General features: G+C 39.6%; 1 protein-coding gene across 5 annotated transcripts in view; it reads left to right on the top strand.

The window, feature by feature from the left end:
• GAS2L3 (growth arrest specific 2 like 3) overlaps positions 1–16,047 on the top strand; it is a 33,356-nt gene extending 17,309 nt beyond the window's left edge. For 3 of the 5 annotated variants that reach the window (XM_038387785.2, XM_043491496.1, XM_043491500.1), the window contains 4 exons: positions 2,423–2,486; positions 3,376–3,514; positions 4,672–4,779; positions 8,304–11,481. In XM_038387785.2, coding sequence (XP_038243713.1) covers positions 2,423–2,486; positions 3,376–3,514; positions 4,672–4,779; positions 8,304–9,728 — 1,736 coding nt within the window. In that variant the 3' untranslated portion in view covers positions 9,729–11,481. Of the gene's footprint in view, positions 1–2,422; positions 2,487–3,375; positions 3,515–4,671; positions 4,780–8,303; positions 11,482–14,207 lie in introns of those variants that run through there. The other 2 variants (XR_005290684.2, XM_038387786.2) reach the window with 2 other exon arrangements.
• The last annotated feature ends 1,105 nt before the right edge of the window (positions 16,048–17,152 follow it).

Here is a 17,152-nt window from a genome sequence, read left to right as displayed (position 1 = left end):
AATTAGAGAGCTACGTCAGGATTCTGTGCCTGAAGTTACAACAGTCTGTTAGTAATTAACGTTTACCTCAGGATCTACCCTATACAACTCTCAACCCCTTACTTTTCCCCCTCTAACTAGATGGTTATGAAAACAGATTGTCAATAGAGTTTATGCCTCTAGTGTTCAGCCTGTACTTTGTTAACAGCAGCTGCTAGACTGATCTTCCAGATGGAATGAAATCTTTGACTGCTCATTAAGAAAAGTTGTATATTCATTGTAAGATAATTAATTGTTTTTGCATCACCTACTTTTTAAATAGAAACAAACAAGCACAAGCCTTTCTGTGGCAACTCAGGTGCCCTTTAAATATTGCAAAATTCTTTGTCTATCAAAAGAACATATAAAATTATCTATATTTGCAATGTACATTAAAACTTGCAATAGTGACCAAAAATGTAGTTTGCAGTTACAGTAAGGGTGATTTTATTTATTTAATTTTTAAAAACTGTTATTACACACTGCTAATGTTTGACACTTTAATGGCCTCTGTCACTGCTTACTCATTTTATTGGCTAACTATTCTTTGAAATTCTCATTGCTACCATTTGGAGGTGCCCATTCCAGTTCTATCTATCTATCAATCTAATCCAGGGGTGGGCAAAGTTTTTGGCCCGAGGGCCACATCTGGGTGGGGAAATTGCTGGCAGGGGGTTGGGGTGTGGGAGAGGGTGCAGTGTGCAGGAAGTGGCTCAGGGCAATGGGTTGGGGGCAGAGGAGGGATGCGGGGTGCAGGAGGGGGCTCAGGTCAGGGGGTTGGGGTGCAGGAGGGGGCTCAGGTCAGGGTTGGGGTACAAGAGGGGCGCAAGATGCAGCAGGGGGCTCAGGGCAGGGAGTTGGAGTGCAGGAGGGGTGTGGAGTGCAGGGGGGGATCAGGGCAGGGGGTATGGGGTGCAGGAGGGGGGATAGGGTGCAGGAGGGGGCTCAGGGTGGGGAGTTGGGGTGTAGGAGGGGTTCGGGCTCCAGCCCAACTCCACTTACCTAAAGTGGCTCCAGGGTGGCAGCGGCATGCACTGGGGCCAGGGCAGGCTCGCTGCCTGCCTGCCCTGGCCCCGTGACGCTCTGCTCTGGGAAGAGGCTGGCACCATGTCCTTGTTGCCCCTGGGAGAAGGGGGGGGGCACAGGTCTCTGCGTGTTTCCCTCACCTGTGGTTACCTCCCCCGAAGCTCCCATTGTCCGCGGTTCCCCGTTTCTGGCCAATGGGGCTTTGGGGAAGGTACCCACAGGCAAAAGCAGCATGCCGAGCTCTCTGCTGCCCCACCCCTACCTCCAGGGGCTGCAGGGACGCGGTGTGGCCGCTTCCCGGAGTGGCGCAGAACCTGTGACGGTGGCAGCTCCGAGGGGCCGGATCTGGCCCGTGGGCCAAAGTTTGCCCACCCCTGATCTAATCTAAAACATTAAATTTATTGCTATATTTCAGTATTCAGTGGTGCAACTAGGAGAAAAAAAATGCTGTAATGGAAGTAGATTGTGTATATCCCCAGTTCACTCTCTGTATAAACTGAAGAGCCTAAACTCATTAAATGCACTCTGAAACAATTACTTAAAATATGTTTAACTTCCTTGCGATCAGCAGTCAGGATTTCCTAATGCTATCTTGTTTTGTTTGTAGCTAGAAGTATTTTGAAGTCTGTTTATTGCTGTTTTCAGAAACTGGCTCTGTGGCATAAATGCCAACGTTGTGTGCCTTTGGCAATGAGTCTTATTAGGGAGTCTGCAAGTCTTCTCACCCCAATTTCCACCGCCCAGACAAGCTTTCAAGCTCTTCTTGACTGGTGAAGTGGGAATGGCTGCTTTTGTGATTTGGCAATTACCTGTCTCTGTCCAAAAGACATACTGTAGAAACAACCCCTAGAATGGGCAGGAGGTTATGGAGGTAGCGAATTAAGTGACTCCAGAATGGCATTCACATGGGCAGCAGTGTGTTTCTGGATGGTCTGTCCCCCTCGCTCACTGTGATACCAAGCCAAACATCTTGATTGCTAGTGAAACAGAAGCTTGAGACTTCTGTTTGTGATCTAGGCATAAAGCTACTTGTCTTCACTTTCAAGGCCTTCACAGCCTATCCCACACTACCCATCTTTTCTCATTCACTATCGAGATGTCAACTCCCACCTCTGATTGACCCTTGATGTCAGCCTCCAACACTCACCTGTTCAATTTTCAAACAGGCACCTTCTGTCTTGTTGAGGCTGTTCGTAATATCCCACACTTGAAAACTTAGCCTTGTTTGTTTATGTATCTTGTTTGCAGGATGTAAAGATGGCTTAGGGAATGGGTGACAACCCTACCTGCCTTCTATTTTCTGTACTTAGTTCACAGGCCACCCCTTATCTGGTAAAGCTTTTCAAACGTGAAGTATGACTTATTTTTTCCTCTGTAGTTTTGCACAAGGATCCAAGACAGGTATATCTCTGTCTACTGGAAATTGGTCGCATCGTATCGAGGTATGCACTCCGTGTAGTTTTCTAACTAGAAGCTAAAAATTGCATTCTGTTAAGCATATAAAGTTTTAATGTTGGGTTACATACCGTATTTTGCAAATTGAAGTCTTTTAATACAATGAAAATGGATTCTGTTTTGGTTCACAGAGTACTTAAACAGCTCTGCTGTTATGGCCTATCTATGCTAAGGATACTCTTCAATAATTTCCCTTCATTGCTAATACCTTCCTGAATGCTTTCTAGTGAGGTTCAGCTCCACACTGCTGCTTAATACAGGCTGTGCCTAAATGTCACAATCAAGCACAAGATAGCAATAAGATATCTACATTTGTAAGGAGGGGAGATCATGAATGGAGACCTAAGTGGCCTCAAAAACAGAACTTTAACTCTTGTTCTTAAAACTTTAAATTTGAAAAATGCTTCAACTGTTGCAGTCATGTCATACCTTTGAAAACCTCTAAGTCTTCTCAGTCTCCTGTTTTCCACTGGGAATAAGAACAACTTTCTTAACATTTCCTCATAACTTAAATTGTTCCGATCTGGTGAAAATTTTACTATCTTCTGCTGAAGCCTCTCTAAGACCATCTTTTCCCCCACTGTGGTACATTCACTGGGGATCTGTACCTGCTATTTAAACTGAACCCAGACAACAGCAAAATGATTCTAACCAATTTAAAGCATGTGTGAGAGAAATTCTAACCTTAATGCTATTATTTGACTTACTAGATAATTAATCCTCTGACTGACCAGACTTTTTTCTTATATGAGCTGTTTTTTTTCCCCTCTGTTCAGTTATTCAGCACTTTGCATGTATTTTCTTCATTGGCTTCTTTGTATTTTAGTTTCAGAAGGTCTCCTCTTACCCCATTATCATCTTTGTATTTGTGTTCAGGTATGGAGTTGAACCTCCTGTGCTAGTAAAACTGGAGAACGAAATTGAGTTAGAAGAGACATTATTAATGACCTCTGGGCCTGTAACATCTCTCAGCACCCCAAAGTCATGTTGCCACCATGGGGAACTGCATGAAGCAGTAAGTATTGTGCATATTTCGTGTGGTGTAGGCTTTGAATTACTCCAGCTTCTAATTTTGCATATGTGCTATTTAGATCATTAAATGCAAGGAATTTCTATGTAGCATATATGTGCCTTCTTGCATTGAAAGGGCAAGGATAGGCCTCCACCAATGGACATGTTCTAAGTATGCACAGTGCATCTTTTTATCTATAAGTAGTAGTATTAAACGGGTACATAACAAACACTTCAGCAAAGGGAAAGCTTGTACTGAAATCTCTCCCTCCTTCTTTCCTCTGCTGATGGAAGACAGGGAAACACTGAATGGGAAAAAAACTTGGAAATTTAATGCAACATTACGGATGTGTAAGTCTTAACTGGTATTATTTAGTGATGTTTGGCCAAACTATTTAATATTAAAAGAATAGGTTTTTTAAAACATGTTTCAAAAGAAAGGGTTTTTTTTAATAAGAAAACTTGCTAAAGAAACAAACCTGCTAAAATATCTTGGAGTAATGTAAGAACAAATTTCTGTAGTTGCACTCTTAAGGAAACAGACTTTCATGTAGAAAGGAAATAAATCACTTAGCTTATGAACAGGCCATAAGGGACTGATCACTGCTTCTCTAAATTAAAAATGAGTATTTAAACCTAAAATTTTTTAAAATAATTTCCTTTGTAGTCTATGGCTTCATAGATTGAGACTTGATGACTCATTGTGACATGCACCTCAAACTGTTAAAAATATAATAATTACACCTGCATCTCATGTATCTTTATGAAGCTACCTTTACGACTATTGACAAATGAATTGGGGTAAAGTAAAGAAAGGGAATTCAAATAGGAAAAAGTTTGTTCTAATAAAATGAGAAATTAGAAGCATCAGATCTGAGCTATTCAAAAAAATTAGTCATCTTGTGCATGTGTATATGTTCTTGTGCATGCACGTGTGCCTTTTTATGACCTTCTTTTATATTACATCTAGGAGTTTTATCTGCTCAGGCCATCTTGTAATGAGGGAAAGTTTTTTTTGACAGGGACATATTTAATCTTTTGTCATGGTTAAATGACCTATCAGTGGTTAATCCACAAAACAGAAAACACCACACACGTAATTTTTTTTTTTTTTTTGGGAAAAACTCAATTTTCTAACATACTTTCCTTTTTAAAATCTAGGTTAAGCACATAGCAGAAGATCCTCCCTGTAGCTGTTCCCATAGATTTTCGATTGAGTACTTATCTGAAGGACGTTATAGATTGGGAGATAAAATACTCTTCATACGAGTAAGTGCGGTTCCTCAAAATGTTTCCTCACCTCACTTGTTAGCTTTGCCTCCATCCTATACGGCCTGGGCTTTTTCACTTGGGTTCATATGTCTGTCCACCACAACAGGAGTGTACAATCTGCATGTGTGTTGTCTCACTGGATTCATTCCTGGACCATTGGCAGTGTCCCACTAGTCTTTTTTTTCCCCTTGGAATCTCTTGCAGGTCTTTGGTAACCTCTGGTGACCTAGGAGCATAACAGGGAGGGAATAATGTTTAGACACATGAACAATGGAAATCAAGGACAGTAGATTGTTGTAATGTCCCATCAGAATGTCCATACACCCGTCTGTAGTAATGACAGTTTTATACCCTAGGGACCTCGGAAAGGGACCAGTATCCAAGGGTGGCCCATCAAAATGCTCCTCTCTCCACCAGCTAGGTGGAATGGCCTCAACCTCCACTTGGAGGCGGGGGTGTGTGGGTAATTGCTCTACAATGGGGACAGACATTCACTCTATGAATAAAGCTACGAGAAGCAGAACTGGCAGGAACTTGAGTTTGGTCATGAGGAAAGTTGTGTTTTTTGTTTTTCTTTTGTTTTGTTTTTTTTAAACCTGGCTTAGAAACTGGTGTGTGGATAAAATGGGTGGGCATTACAACAATCTGCTATACTTAACAGTTGATAGAGTAGTGTGTGCAGCAGCCAGGAGACTTTGGAGTAGGGAGAAAGAGGCAGAAAACTTCTTTTCTCTTCTGACTATTAGAGGGTGGTTGGAGCTTCAAATATAATATTGTCTAGCCAGAGACTTAGCCAAAAGCATCTTGGTTGAACCTCCAGCACCTTCCTGCTCTCCATCAACTGTGAATCTGGGATTTGTATCAGAACACTGCAGATATTTGGGTAGTGTCTGGGAGGGTGGGAAAGACAGAGAGAGAGACAGATGACTTCCTGTCTGGTGGCTAACAGGTTTAATCCTCTAGTCTATAGATGTCTGGTACATTTCCTCCCTCTCTCCCCCTCCCCCCCACCCCCCAATTCCTGGCTGTTAGCACTCTGATCTGTATGTACCAATTTGAAAATATTAGTTTAACAAGGAAACAAGCACTGAAGTCATGAAATATTAGCTACACAGAAACTGATCACTATATATTTGTCTTCATGACTTTCATATTAAATTTGTATACAATTCTTACATTTCATAAAGAAATTCTCTAAAAGGGGATATTGTGATTTTTATACTGTAAATAATGACCCAAACATCATTGCCATGTAAATAGTGACAACCAGACAGAATCCCTTAAGTTTAAAGTATAGTGCCTTACTGAATTGTGTCTGCACTTCAGGTTCTGTCTCTGAATAAAGGAAGATAACTGAATAGAATATTAATCCTTGAATGTTGACTATCAAACTACTGGGCTATTGAGTAGTGTAGCTGATCTACCCCTTAACCTCACAAATTCTTACGTTATTCTAAATGTTGAAGGGGCATCATCAATGTGAAAACAACTTTTATGTCTGAAAATGATGTACCTATAGTTTGTTCCTGCCTACTTCTTTCCATTATAGTAATTGTATGTGTCATTTCAATTTTGCTTTATTATTTCAGTTTACTGAATACATGTTACAGACCTGCCTAGTAGCTACCCCAGTTCGTTGTAAATGGATCCAGCCTTCCAAGCCAGCTCGGTCTGAGCAGAGTCCATTCACTGTTTTCTAGCTCTGGGCCTGTAGGGCAGATGCTTGGGTGCAGACTCCCTGTCTGACACTCTTCCTTGCAGTGTAGTACTCTGCTGTCCATCTGCCTTAGGCTCCGAAATCAGGGCTGTTACCTCCCAATCTGCCCCAGTTGCTTATGCATGCACCCCCAGCATTTAACTTTGCCATGGGTGCTCTGGTTATAGTTTAACTCCTTGGGGACCAAGTGGCAGGTAAAGCAAGGGACACAGGTATTTCTTAACCTCGGTAATTCTTACTCTCAAAACATACAAGAGTTGCAGATCTTTGGGAAAAATAACAAGCCTATACGCTCTCTCCCGAGTGTATGTTCACCCATCTTGTGGGTCCTAAGCCAGTCAGAATGTCATCTGGCAATGGTTGGTCAGTGTGAGAGAGAGGAAGCCTAGAGCAGATCCTACTCTTAAATAAAGCTTCTGTCTCCTCTGTCAGGTGACCAACTGATCAGCTTCAGAACCACAGTTGGGTGATTAACTGGGATGGCCCAGCACCCCAGAGCCAAAACTGGGAAAAGTCAGTTTCCTTCTGCCTGGCCACACTCTGTAGCAAAACCGCTGTTCTAAAGTTGGACACCTTTGGTTGGAAAACAATCACAGTTGATTCTGAAGTTGGTTTCTCCAGGAAGGTGTTGGGCATTACAATAAGCTGCCTTGCATCTGTCTTTGACTGCTCTAGGCAGTTCCAGTTACATACCCAAAGGGTAGGTCACGTTCTTTGAAGGTCACAATTTGATAGAAAGGTGGGTGAGGTAATATCTTGTATTGGGCTGCTGTGGCAGGGAAAACACCACAGCAGCCCAACACTGTAGCATTTAATTTCAGAAAGGGGAACTACACAAAAAGGAAGAATTTAGTTACCACAGACATTAAAAGGTACAGCGCCAAAAGTGAAATCCCTGCAAGCTGCATGGAAACTTTTTAAAGGCACCATAATAGAGACTCAACTTAAACGTATACCCCCAAATTAAAAAACATAGTAAGAGAACCCCAAAACTGCTCCCATTAGCTAAACGACAAAGTAAAAAAAGCAGTGAGAGGCAAAAAGGCATCCAAAAACAAGTGGAAGTTAAATCCTAGTGAGGAAAATAGAAAGGAACATAAATTCTAGCAAGTGAAGTATAAAAATATAATTAGGAAGGCCAAAAAAGCAGTTGAAGAACAACTAGCCAAAGACTCAAAAAGTAATAGCAAATTTTTTTCTAAGTATATCAGAAACAGAAAGCCTGCTAAACAACCAGTGGGGCCACTGGACGATCGAGATGCTAAAGGAGCACTCAAGGAAGATAAGGCCATTACGGAGAAACTAAATGAATTCTTTGCATTGGTCTTCACAGCTGAGGATGTGAGGGAGATTCCCTAATCTGAGCCGTTCTTTTTAGGTGACAAATCTTAATAACTTTTTTTTATCCTAATGCCCAGTTATCTGAAAGTTTCAGGTGTCCCCAAGGCCATTTGGATAAATGGGAATGTACTGTATTTGTATTACCGTAACACCTAGTAGCCCATAGACACTTAGTTGCCCCTGCATATTCAGTCAGTGTCTCAAATGCTGGAAAAAACCTTATTAATGTCAAGAGGGGAGCAGAAAAACCCTGAAATCCTTTCCTTTAAAAAAAAAAAAGGGGGGGGGATTTAAAATAAGGGGAAATTCAGGCTATTATTTAAAGGCTGCTATTCAGGAAATTCAGGCTATTATTTAGAAATAGGATACATTAAAGTTGCCAGTGCCTTACACTTCCTGTGTTACATTTGGTAATAAATTGTGTACTAAAGTAGATATGATTTTAGAGTTCTGCCATTCTCAGATGCTGCATGGAAAACATGTGATGGTACGTGTTGGTGGAGGCTGGGACACACTTCAAGGTTTTCTTCTCAAATATGATCCATGTCGAGTGCTGCAATTTGCAACTCTGGAGCAAAAAATCCTGGCATTTCAGAAAGGTGGCCCCAAAGAAGACACCCCTGATTCATCATCTAGAACTCTGCAGCCTCCTTTCATGAATCCCATATCGGCTATTAATATGTTTCAGAAACCAAATACAAAACCACCCACTCCTGTTTCAGTTCTAAAAGCTGCTCAGGTGGCCAGTGGTAAGCAGGCATTATCTAAACGTCCACAGTCACCTGCCCTGTCATCCCCAAAAGCAGCAACCAAGTCCATATCAGCTCATTCCAAGTTACAAGGATCTCCAGCAAAGGGTGCCCAATCTCCTTTCAGATCCTTAACAGGTGCTTCAAAGAAACTGGATTCTTCTGCACGCAACTTACCAACTTCTGCTATTTCAAAACTTGCACAACCTGTAAACAAAAGTTCTTCACCTGCATTATTAAATACTGCTCCTGATTGTTCAGGGCCACGGTGCAAACGCATCTGGTCCCCTGATACTCCTAACATCAAACTTCTACCATCCCAGAATTCTCCAGCAGCAATTTTACATCCTACCCTCTCTTGCTCTACAAGTCAGCTTTCAGAATTACCTGGGACAAGAGAGATGACTGCTTCGAAACAAAAATATGCTCCTTCTAAATGCAAAACTGTATCTAACCCTACCACCAAACATAATTCTATTGCTTCAAAATCCTCATCAAAATCTGCTAGGCTACCTAACGCAAATCTGCCTTCACATTCTTATCAGTCTCTTGCAAAAATAGCAAAACCTGCTTCCAAATGTAACAATGAAGCATTGGGAATAGGGTCCCAGTCTCCCAGAATAGTGCCACAAACAGGATCTGGCCCAGGGAGGAATCTCAGAACCACTCCTGTCTTAAAACAGCCAGGTTCTGCATCTTCGTTTGCAGCTGGTAAAACATCACAGTTAATGCCTCCACTGGGATCTCCAAGCGAGAGAGTAGCTTCAGCTGCTAATAAACGGCCTGCAGTAAAGTGTTTACAGGGGCAAGATAGCAGTATAAGCCCACAGACAGGATCCAGTTTATCAAAACATCCTGAACGCACTCCATTATCTGTTGTACGACTTCCCCAAACTTCAGCCAAAGCACAAACGACAAAAAAGACAGCACAGCCTTCCCCAACAAATCACTCCTCAATCAAAACCTCCCAAAAGAGCAATGAAATCCTGGCTTCAACAGCTAAGAAACCCTTCTCAAAAGGAAAGACTACAACTGCATATGGCAAGGGGACGCCTCGTGTATTAAAAGATCCTATTTTGAAGGCTAAACAAGATGATCACTATTTTGTTATGACTGGCAGTAAGAAACCCAGAAAGTAAACAGAAATAGTGCTTTCAATTTAAATAGCACTACATTAATCACAATGGTAACACTTTTATGTCTCAGACATGTATGAGATCTAAGTCTGTGTTTTTTCTATAAGGATTTACTAAGTACTCTGTCCATACTTTGTAGTTAAATACCATTCCACTCTTATCACCATATGAAAAGTAACTTTACTTGCTATTCACCATAACGCAGTACAGACAGAGTACACCAGTTTGTTGCTACCATGATGATTTAAGGCTGTTCTGGTTTTGGAGAGGAGGGCTGTTGCTGCTTTCCTTAAATGGATTTTAGCTTCTTCTAGATATTTCTCCAAAGTAGGATCCAGATGATGATTCAGAACACTCTGGTACATCAGTGTCAAGTACCTGCTGTTAATAGTTACATTACATATACTGTACGTGTATAATATCACTAAAAGCCAACTTATTTGAAAATAAAGATAACAGGATTAACACTTTCATTGCACTAATTGAGCAAACAAATTTATCAAATTTTGGATGGGCAGTTGATAGGGACTCTACGAATTAGGACTCTAGGCCAAGATTTTCAAATGGCTGGTGATTTTTTGGGTGCACACTGGGAGATGCCTTAAAGTGGCCTGATATTTCAGAAGGTGCTAAGCATCCGAACTCTGAAAATCTGGCTGCTTTAAGGTATGTCAAGTTGGGCACAAGTCTCTTTTTTTGAAAATCTTGGCTTTGGCACTCATCTTTTTAGTGCCTTAGCATGTTGAGTCTCAGTAACCCTCTCACACTGAATGTCACACTGTTGTTGTTGATTTTTTTTATTATTATTATTATTATTATTATTATTATGACAAGATACATTTTTTTTAATGAAAGAGGATTGTGCTTTTGATAGTTTTATTAAATTGCCATTGTTGGTTTTAAAGTGTCTCTTCCCCCTGAGCTTTGACTTCTGTTTAAATCTGCTATAATAACTCTACGTGGTCATTCCTTTTTGGAGTAAAGTAACAGTTTCCCAAAGAGCTAACAGGGCTATATTCACCCTCTTCAGAGGGCCGCATGAGGCTTCTTACATAACACTTAAGCCCTCAAAATAGGGTTTAAGAAATACTAGTATGGTGCCTCCGCCTGGTGCTAACCTTTGCACAAGGGTGAAATTCTCCCTGAATGAATGAAAACTATGGTCACTTGCACTAATTACCAACTCTGGGTCAGTGTTATCTGAAGTCAGGATATTTTACAAGTTTAAAGAACGGCAATGCAAGCATTTAAAAGGAATCTTCTGTCTTAAATTTCATAAATGGAATATGACTGTGTGACTTACAAAGTGAGAGAATATTTTTCTTCTCCTAAAGAATTTACCTATGGGCCAATGATAAGGATACATGATAGTCTGAATTTTTTTTATTCTCAGAACTGGAGTTAAAGAGATGTTTATAAACTAATCATGTTTTTTTTAATTGGCAGTGGCAGCCTCATAGATCTGTCATTATCGGCACTTGTTAATTCTCCGTTATTTATGATTGTATTTAAAGTATGCATATATACTCTAGAGTACCGGTTAGTCTGTTGAAAGTGGATGTTGTGTAAACAAGCTACTAGCTAATACTTTGGAATATTAAATACACCAACCTTCATATCTGAGACAGCAAGTCTAAAAAGCTTATTTTTAGCTATAAAATTGTCTGTTTTGAAAAAAGTCTGTTGCTAAATTGCTTTAAGAAAAGGAGTACTTGTGGCACCTTAGAGACTAACATTTATTAGAGCATAAGCTTTCGTGAGCTACAGCTCACTTCATCGGATGCATCCGAGGAAGTGAGCTGTAGCTCACGAAAGCTTATGCTCTAATAAATTTGTTAGTCTCTAAGGTGCCACAAGTACTCCTTTTCTTTTTGCGAATACAGACTAACACGGCTGCTACTCTGAAACCTGTAAATTGCTTTACCTACATGGTGGTGAGTTTGGCCCAGTGTATTTGTAAGTGGGAAAACTCTAGTGACTGCAGTGGAATTAATCTCGTGCTAGTAATGAATTTGGACTGTTGACTCATACACTGACAAATTCTCTTCTCAATGAGAGAACTGCTTAAGAGTAGACTTCCAAATATCCTGTAGTTAAGATTCAGTACATCCTCTTGGGTAGACTAAGGGCAGAACTCTTGGGTTTCTTCTTTATGAACAATTTATGTTTTTAAAGTTTTTTAATTGCTATGAAATACTCTCTAAGTACATACTGATTCTATCATACTTTGAAATATGTCATCATGGTTTTAAAAGAAAAGGAAATTGGATGATTTCATCTTTGACTTGTAAAATTTAATGTATTAAATGAGAGAATCACAAAGTAAAGCTTGAATATCAAGCATAAACTTCTGAGCTGGGAAAGTGTGGCACTGCAGGGGATAAAAATGTGCCTTATATCTGAAATCAGTGCAATAAGCTATTAAACGGTTAAGCAATGCACATTAAGTTCCACTTTTGCATTTACAGAGCATTGTGCATTACTGAGCATTGTGCTAAACGAAATGTAATAGTTATAAAATGTTGACCTATGTTCAATCTTTAACACCAGTTGCATAACTTGACTAAGGCTTACATCCTGTAACTTGGCATGGAGTGAATCCAAAAAGGATAGCTGTAGTCAAATTTAACAAAACAGCTCTTGTCATTCTGAAGGCCTCTAACAGGAAATCTATAAGTTTTTTGCAATGTTTACATTGGCAAAAGATATGTCTAATCTCCGGCTTGTACCAAATTTTGTGAAAGAAGTTGAAGCAAATCCATGAATTCTTGACCTCTTTTCTGTACTAACACCAGTTACTTTAAATAAACTCTCTTATACCTCACTTTTGTTTTTTTAGTCAGTGATTGATTTAAAATGTACAAACTTGTTTTGCATTTTGGTGTATACAATATTGCACTTCTATTGATGTGGTGTTAAAGTTTTTTATGTTTTGGCACAAAACATGAAGAAAATTCTCTGTGTTGAGCCAATATTAAGATACAAAGGTCTGTGCCCAATTAATTGCTTTGGACCAGATTCCGAAATTTTAATTCCATCAGTTCATTTCAGTTAGGCTATTTGCAGAGAAAGGCAGTACTCAGTCTGGCTATTCACAGCTTAAAGATCTGATCCTAAGACTAATCACAAATCTTTTTGAACTTTAGTTACTCGTTGCCTCATACTAAAATCGTGTGTAGAAGGTGATTTGGCAATTACACAGACATTTTAACTTATCTGCTGGACCCAGTTCTGCTTCCATTTAAGTCAATGAGACTCTTGCTATTGACTGGGATGGAAGAAGGATTGGGATCCCCCTGAAAGAAATCGCCAGGGTAGTTTTTTATTGTTGCAAAGGGAAAACTATGCTGGGACAGATTGGGGCATATTTTATTGAAGTCAACAATGGGCAGCTCAAACAAGGGGCACTCAATAAAATATTACACTGTATATAGAAACAACCTCTTTTCCTAATGGAACTACTACCCTGCACAATGAAAGAGTGATCTGTGCCCCTTGTAGTAGCAGACCTGTTGCTGTCACAGTAGTTCTGCTGGAATAATTTCTCCTCTCCAAAGTGGGTAAAATTGGAGATCATGAAAAGAAATAACATAGATTTTTATCTGTGCAACTTCTAATACTACCAACAGGAGTCACACAGCGAAGTTTCCTTATACTTTGTTAAAAATGTATCCCCTCAGTTCAACTGAAATATTTTTCATAAGGTACTGTCAGCAGCCAAGGATAGTGTTTGAATAGCCTGGGTTGGTCCTTGAAGTGGGCTCTAGCAACTTAAATTAAATCAGCGAAAAGGCAGAGACTATAAACCTAATATAAATGAGTCCAAAGTCCTTTGCACTCAGTGCTTTCATCCCCAGCTTCTGCTGTTGTACTCCAGAAGCCTTAGAGATAGCCTGGTGCGAGCTCATGCGATGAGTTGTACCCATTATTGATAATTCTCAGAGATGTTTTGCTGTCTGCAGTCAGGATGGGTTTTCAATCTCTGCCGCCTGTGGGGTTTTGGGGGGGGGGGGGAAGGTGGTTGTAGACTCCATTTTGTGTGTGTGTGTGTACGCTTGGGCAATTATATAGCTTGTTATATAGACTTAGAAGGTTGAATAATGAGCCATTTTGCTACAATAGTCCTCTAAAGTCCTATTTTTGGATTGGGGCCCCATTATGGTGATTGCTGTCCAAACTCAGGTTTGTTGTATTGTGATGAGCCACCATAAGTACATTTAACAAGAAAATGTACATTCTGTCAATGTTATTTTCCTTGTTACGATACCCCTTTTGATCTTCTGCATAGGTTCCAGTAACAAATATTAAATCTATACAAAATAGTAAAAATTCACCAATTGTGAGAAATTGCTGAAATATCTTTTATTATTACGTAGAGGCAAAAACTTGCATCAACCATTGCTAAAATGGGTATTGATAGAAGAGTTTAATTTTACCTTTTTTTATCAAACTCAATGATACTTTTTTTTTTTTCATCTTCAGAATTTATGGAGGAAGCACAGGAAAGAGTAAGAAAAATGTGCATATTAACATAGTAGATGTTGATTTGCAATTCTTGAGTCAATCGGATCACAGCTTTCCACTATAAAAGGCCAAATTCAAGCCTGGTGTAAGTACATTCAATTCCCCTGAGCTCGGAGGAAAATGTCATGAAACTTAAAATGGCAACTGAATGAAATTTTATAAATTTTAAACCCTCTTTTCCAGCCCTGTGACTATGTATTTATTATGAAAAGGAGACAGCTGGAGTTGATCCTGCCAAAGCTATTGCATCAGTTGCCATCCCTACTGGCTAGTGTAGGAGCCTCATACGCAAATGCAGGAAGGAAATTTGGTTCAACAGTCGCAGGTGATTTTAAAAACAAAAACCAACAACAACAAAAAAACCAACAACTTGCATATATTCTATATATTTGTAAATGGGTATGAAGTATTGCTTATCTTATTCTTCTGAATATCAGTGTGCATGCATGAGCTACATGGCTTTACTGTTTGAAACATGCTTGAATAAGTTGTCCAAGCTGTTGAATTATTTTGAATGGAACTAAAATTCTTCATGACTTCTCCCAAATCCACTTACAAACAAGTGCTAAAAATTATGTTGAGACATATGCATTATGAATGTGTAGACGAATGTCTATAGACAGATTCACCCACAAGCACACACTTAGTACCCCTACATTTGAGCTTCAGCTATTCCACCTAGGGAAGGGAATGTCTTTTCTTCCTAATGGTTTTCTGTTCACTAAGTGTCAATCCTGAAATACTTGAATTTGTGTTCTATTCAATAGCTTCTCTGCTCCTTTGTTTTTGTCTTGAGTCCTTTGTGTAACAAATGTGATGCACAGCTGCAGTAGATCCCAATTTTGAAGCACTGAAGTAATCCAAAGGCTCAACACTTCCATGTTTAATCAAAATCAGCTCAATTGACACTAGTCTGTGATTTACTTCCCAGCAAATGATGGGAGGATATAGCCCCAATATTGGAGATGACTACTGAAAACTATTCTGTACACACACTTCACCAATAGGCTGAAGGCACCAGAAGATGACCAAAAATAAGGAAACTCATACCTGACTTTCTATGTATATACATGCAGAACTGTACATTATAAGGTACCATTTGTAGAGTCAAATTGATAAAAAGCTGCAGTCAAGCAGGTAAAAAGAAAATTCATGTATCCTTGAAAGACTTCCACATAACACTATGTATATTCTCACAATAACAGATGTGTGGTAGAGATTGCTCATGCCTGCTATTCCCAAAATGTGTGCACTGCTTCGTGAAGAAACTGTTCATTTTGAATCCATTGTTGCAGAATGGTTTCAGCAGAATGGTTTTTGTAAATCAAAAGCTTAGTGTAGATCCATCATAAATACCATTTTCAGAGAATGTTCAGGGAACTTCTTTCTCTTTTTATTTCTCTACACACCCTCAGAAGCCACATGTGAACAGGGAAAAAGAAAAGTGTGACATACAAAGCAAGGTGGGGAAAAGGCTGATTAGATTATGAGGACAAAAGGAAGGAGGACTGTCTTGAGCAGATTTATCTCTGAATATCATGAACCTATTCCTAGATTTAAATGCCAACGTGAACATTCCATTCATGGAGCTTTTATAGGCAAAATATTCCATCCAGTGATTTTGTGGGTCTCAGGAGTAGCTAATAATTTTTCATGAGTCAGAAAAATTCTATAGGTTCAAATTATAGCGGAGGACGTAACCTATTGCAATTGGTGTGCAAAACCAATGCCGTTAAACATGAAACTTGAACATACATCTGGATGTATTATTCTCCTGATGCTACTTAAATAAAAAGTTTCTCTTCCCTATTCTAGTGATTTGTTCATTCCTTACATTTATCATTTCTGCAATTTATACTTAGGAATGGGATGCCAATGTTGGTAGTGTTCTTTCCTTTATACTATTACCACCCCGTGATTCACTGAACTGTCACTAAGGCAAATGCAAATGGCTGTGTGGGGGGTATTGATGACACATGATGATTTGGATTCTATGTAAAACTTCTGAACTGGTTTCTTTACTTTCTTTTCTTTATGAATGAAAATTAGACTCTTGTTGTTTCTTCCTTTTAAAATCTGATGAAATGATAAAGTATTTTCTTTTAAAATTGTTTCAACAGGATGGCTGCAAGCAGACTAACAAACTTCCTTTATTTTCATGGGAAGGAGAACAGTGATTCTTGAAACAAAAATGAAACATTGCTGATCAAAGAGTATTATGGGGACCTTTAGTGGCTAACACAACCATTGTCAGCGACCCAGTTTGCAATTGTATCTGAGCTGCTAAACCCTCTGTTTAAATCAATGGACAAAATTTTCCTCTTGGATCTATGCTATACCTTTCAAACTGCTGATGCCCAAATGTGGGGCATGATAAAGTCACAAAATTATGTCAGAAATTTTAAAAGCTGTGAAATTCTTTCATTTAGTGAAACTGATGTTCTATAACTCCATTTCATGATTATTTCTGATGTAAATAATTTAATGCTAAAAGTGCAGAGACAGCAAATTTACGTGGAATGGAGATAACTTTGGGACAAAAACGTGTTAAATCCCTTTAAAATAAGGAACGTTTGAGAGGCCTGTTCCACACGATGGGTCTCTTATACTTGCTACACTCCCCCCTTGACTTGCAGCTGAGCTTCCAGACATGTTACAAGTACAGAATAGAGAACAGAGCGTGACAGACACGCTGTGGATGAAATGCTAATCAGAGAGGTGGATTTATGCCCTACAAATAAAAGCTGATTGGATGGCTTAAAGGCCTAGTTTGTGGAAGGTACTGCTTTTTATATACAGGAGAGAAAAGAGGGAGACTAGAGGGTTTACAGGAGCAAAACAGAGGTGGGCTGTTTATGGAGAGGCAGGAGGCTGAACACAAAGGGTTGGTTGGTTGGTTTCAG

Source organism: Dermochelys coriacea, chromosome 1 (assembly GCF_009764565.3).
Source record: "Dermochelys coriacea isolate rDerCor1 chromosome 1, rDerCor1.pri.v4, whole genome shotgun sequence".
Taxonomy (NCBI): Eukaryota; Metazoa; Chordata; order Testudines; family Dermochelyidae; genus Dermochelys; species Dermochelys coriacea.
The sequence above is the reverse complement of the archived record's forward strand: the minus strand, read 5'-3'. Positions and strand labels throughout refer to the sequence as shown.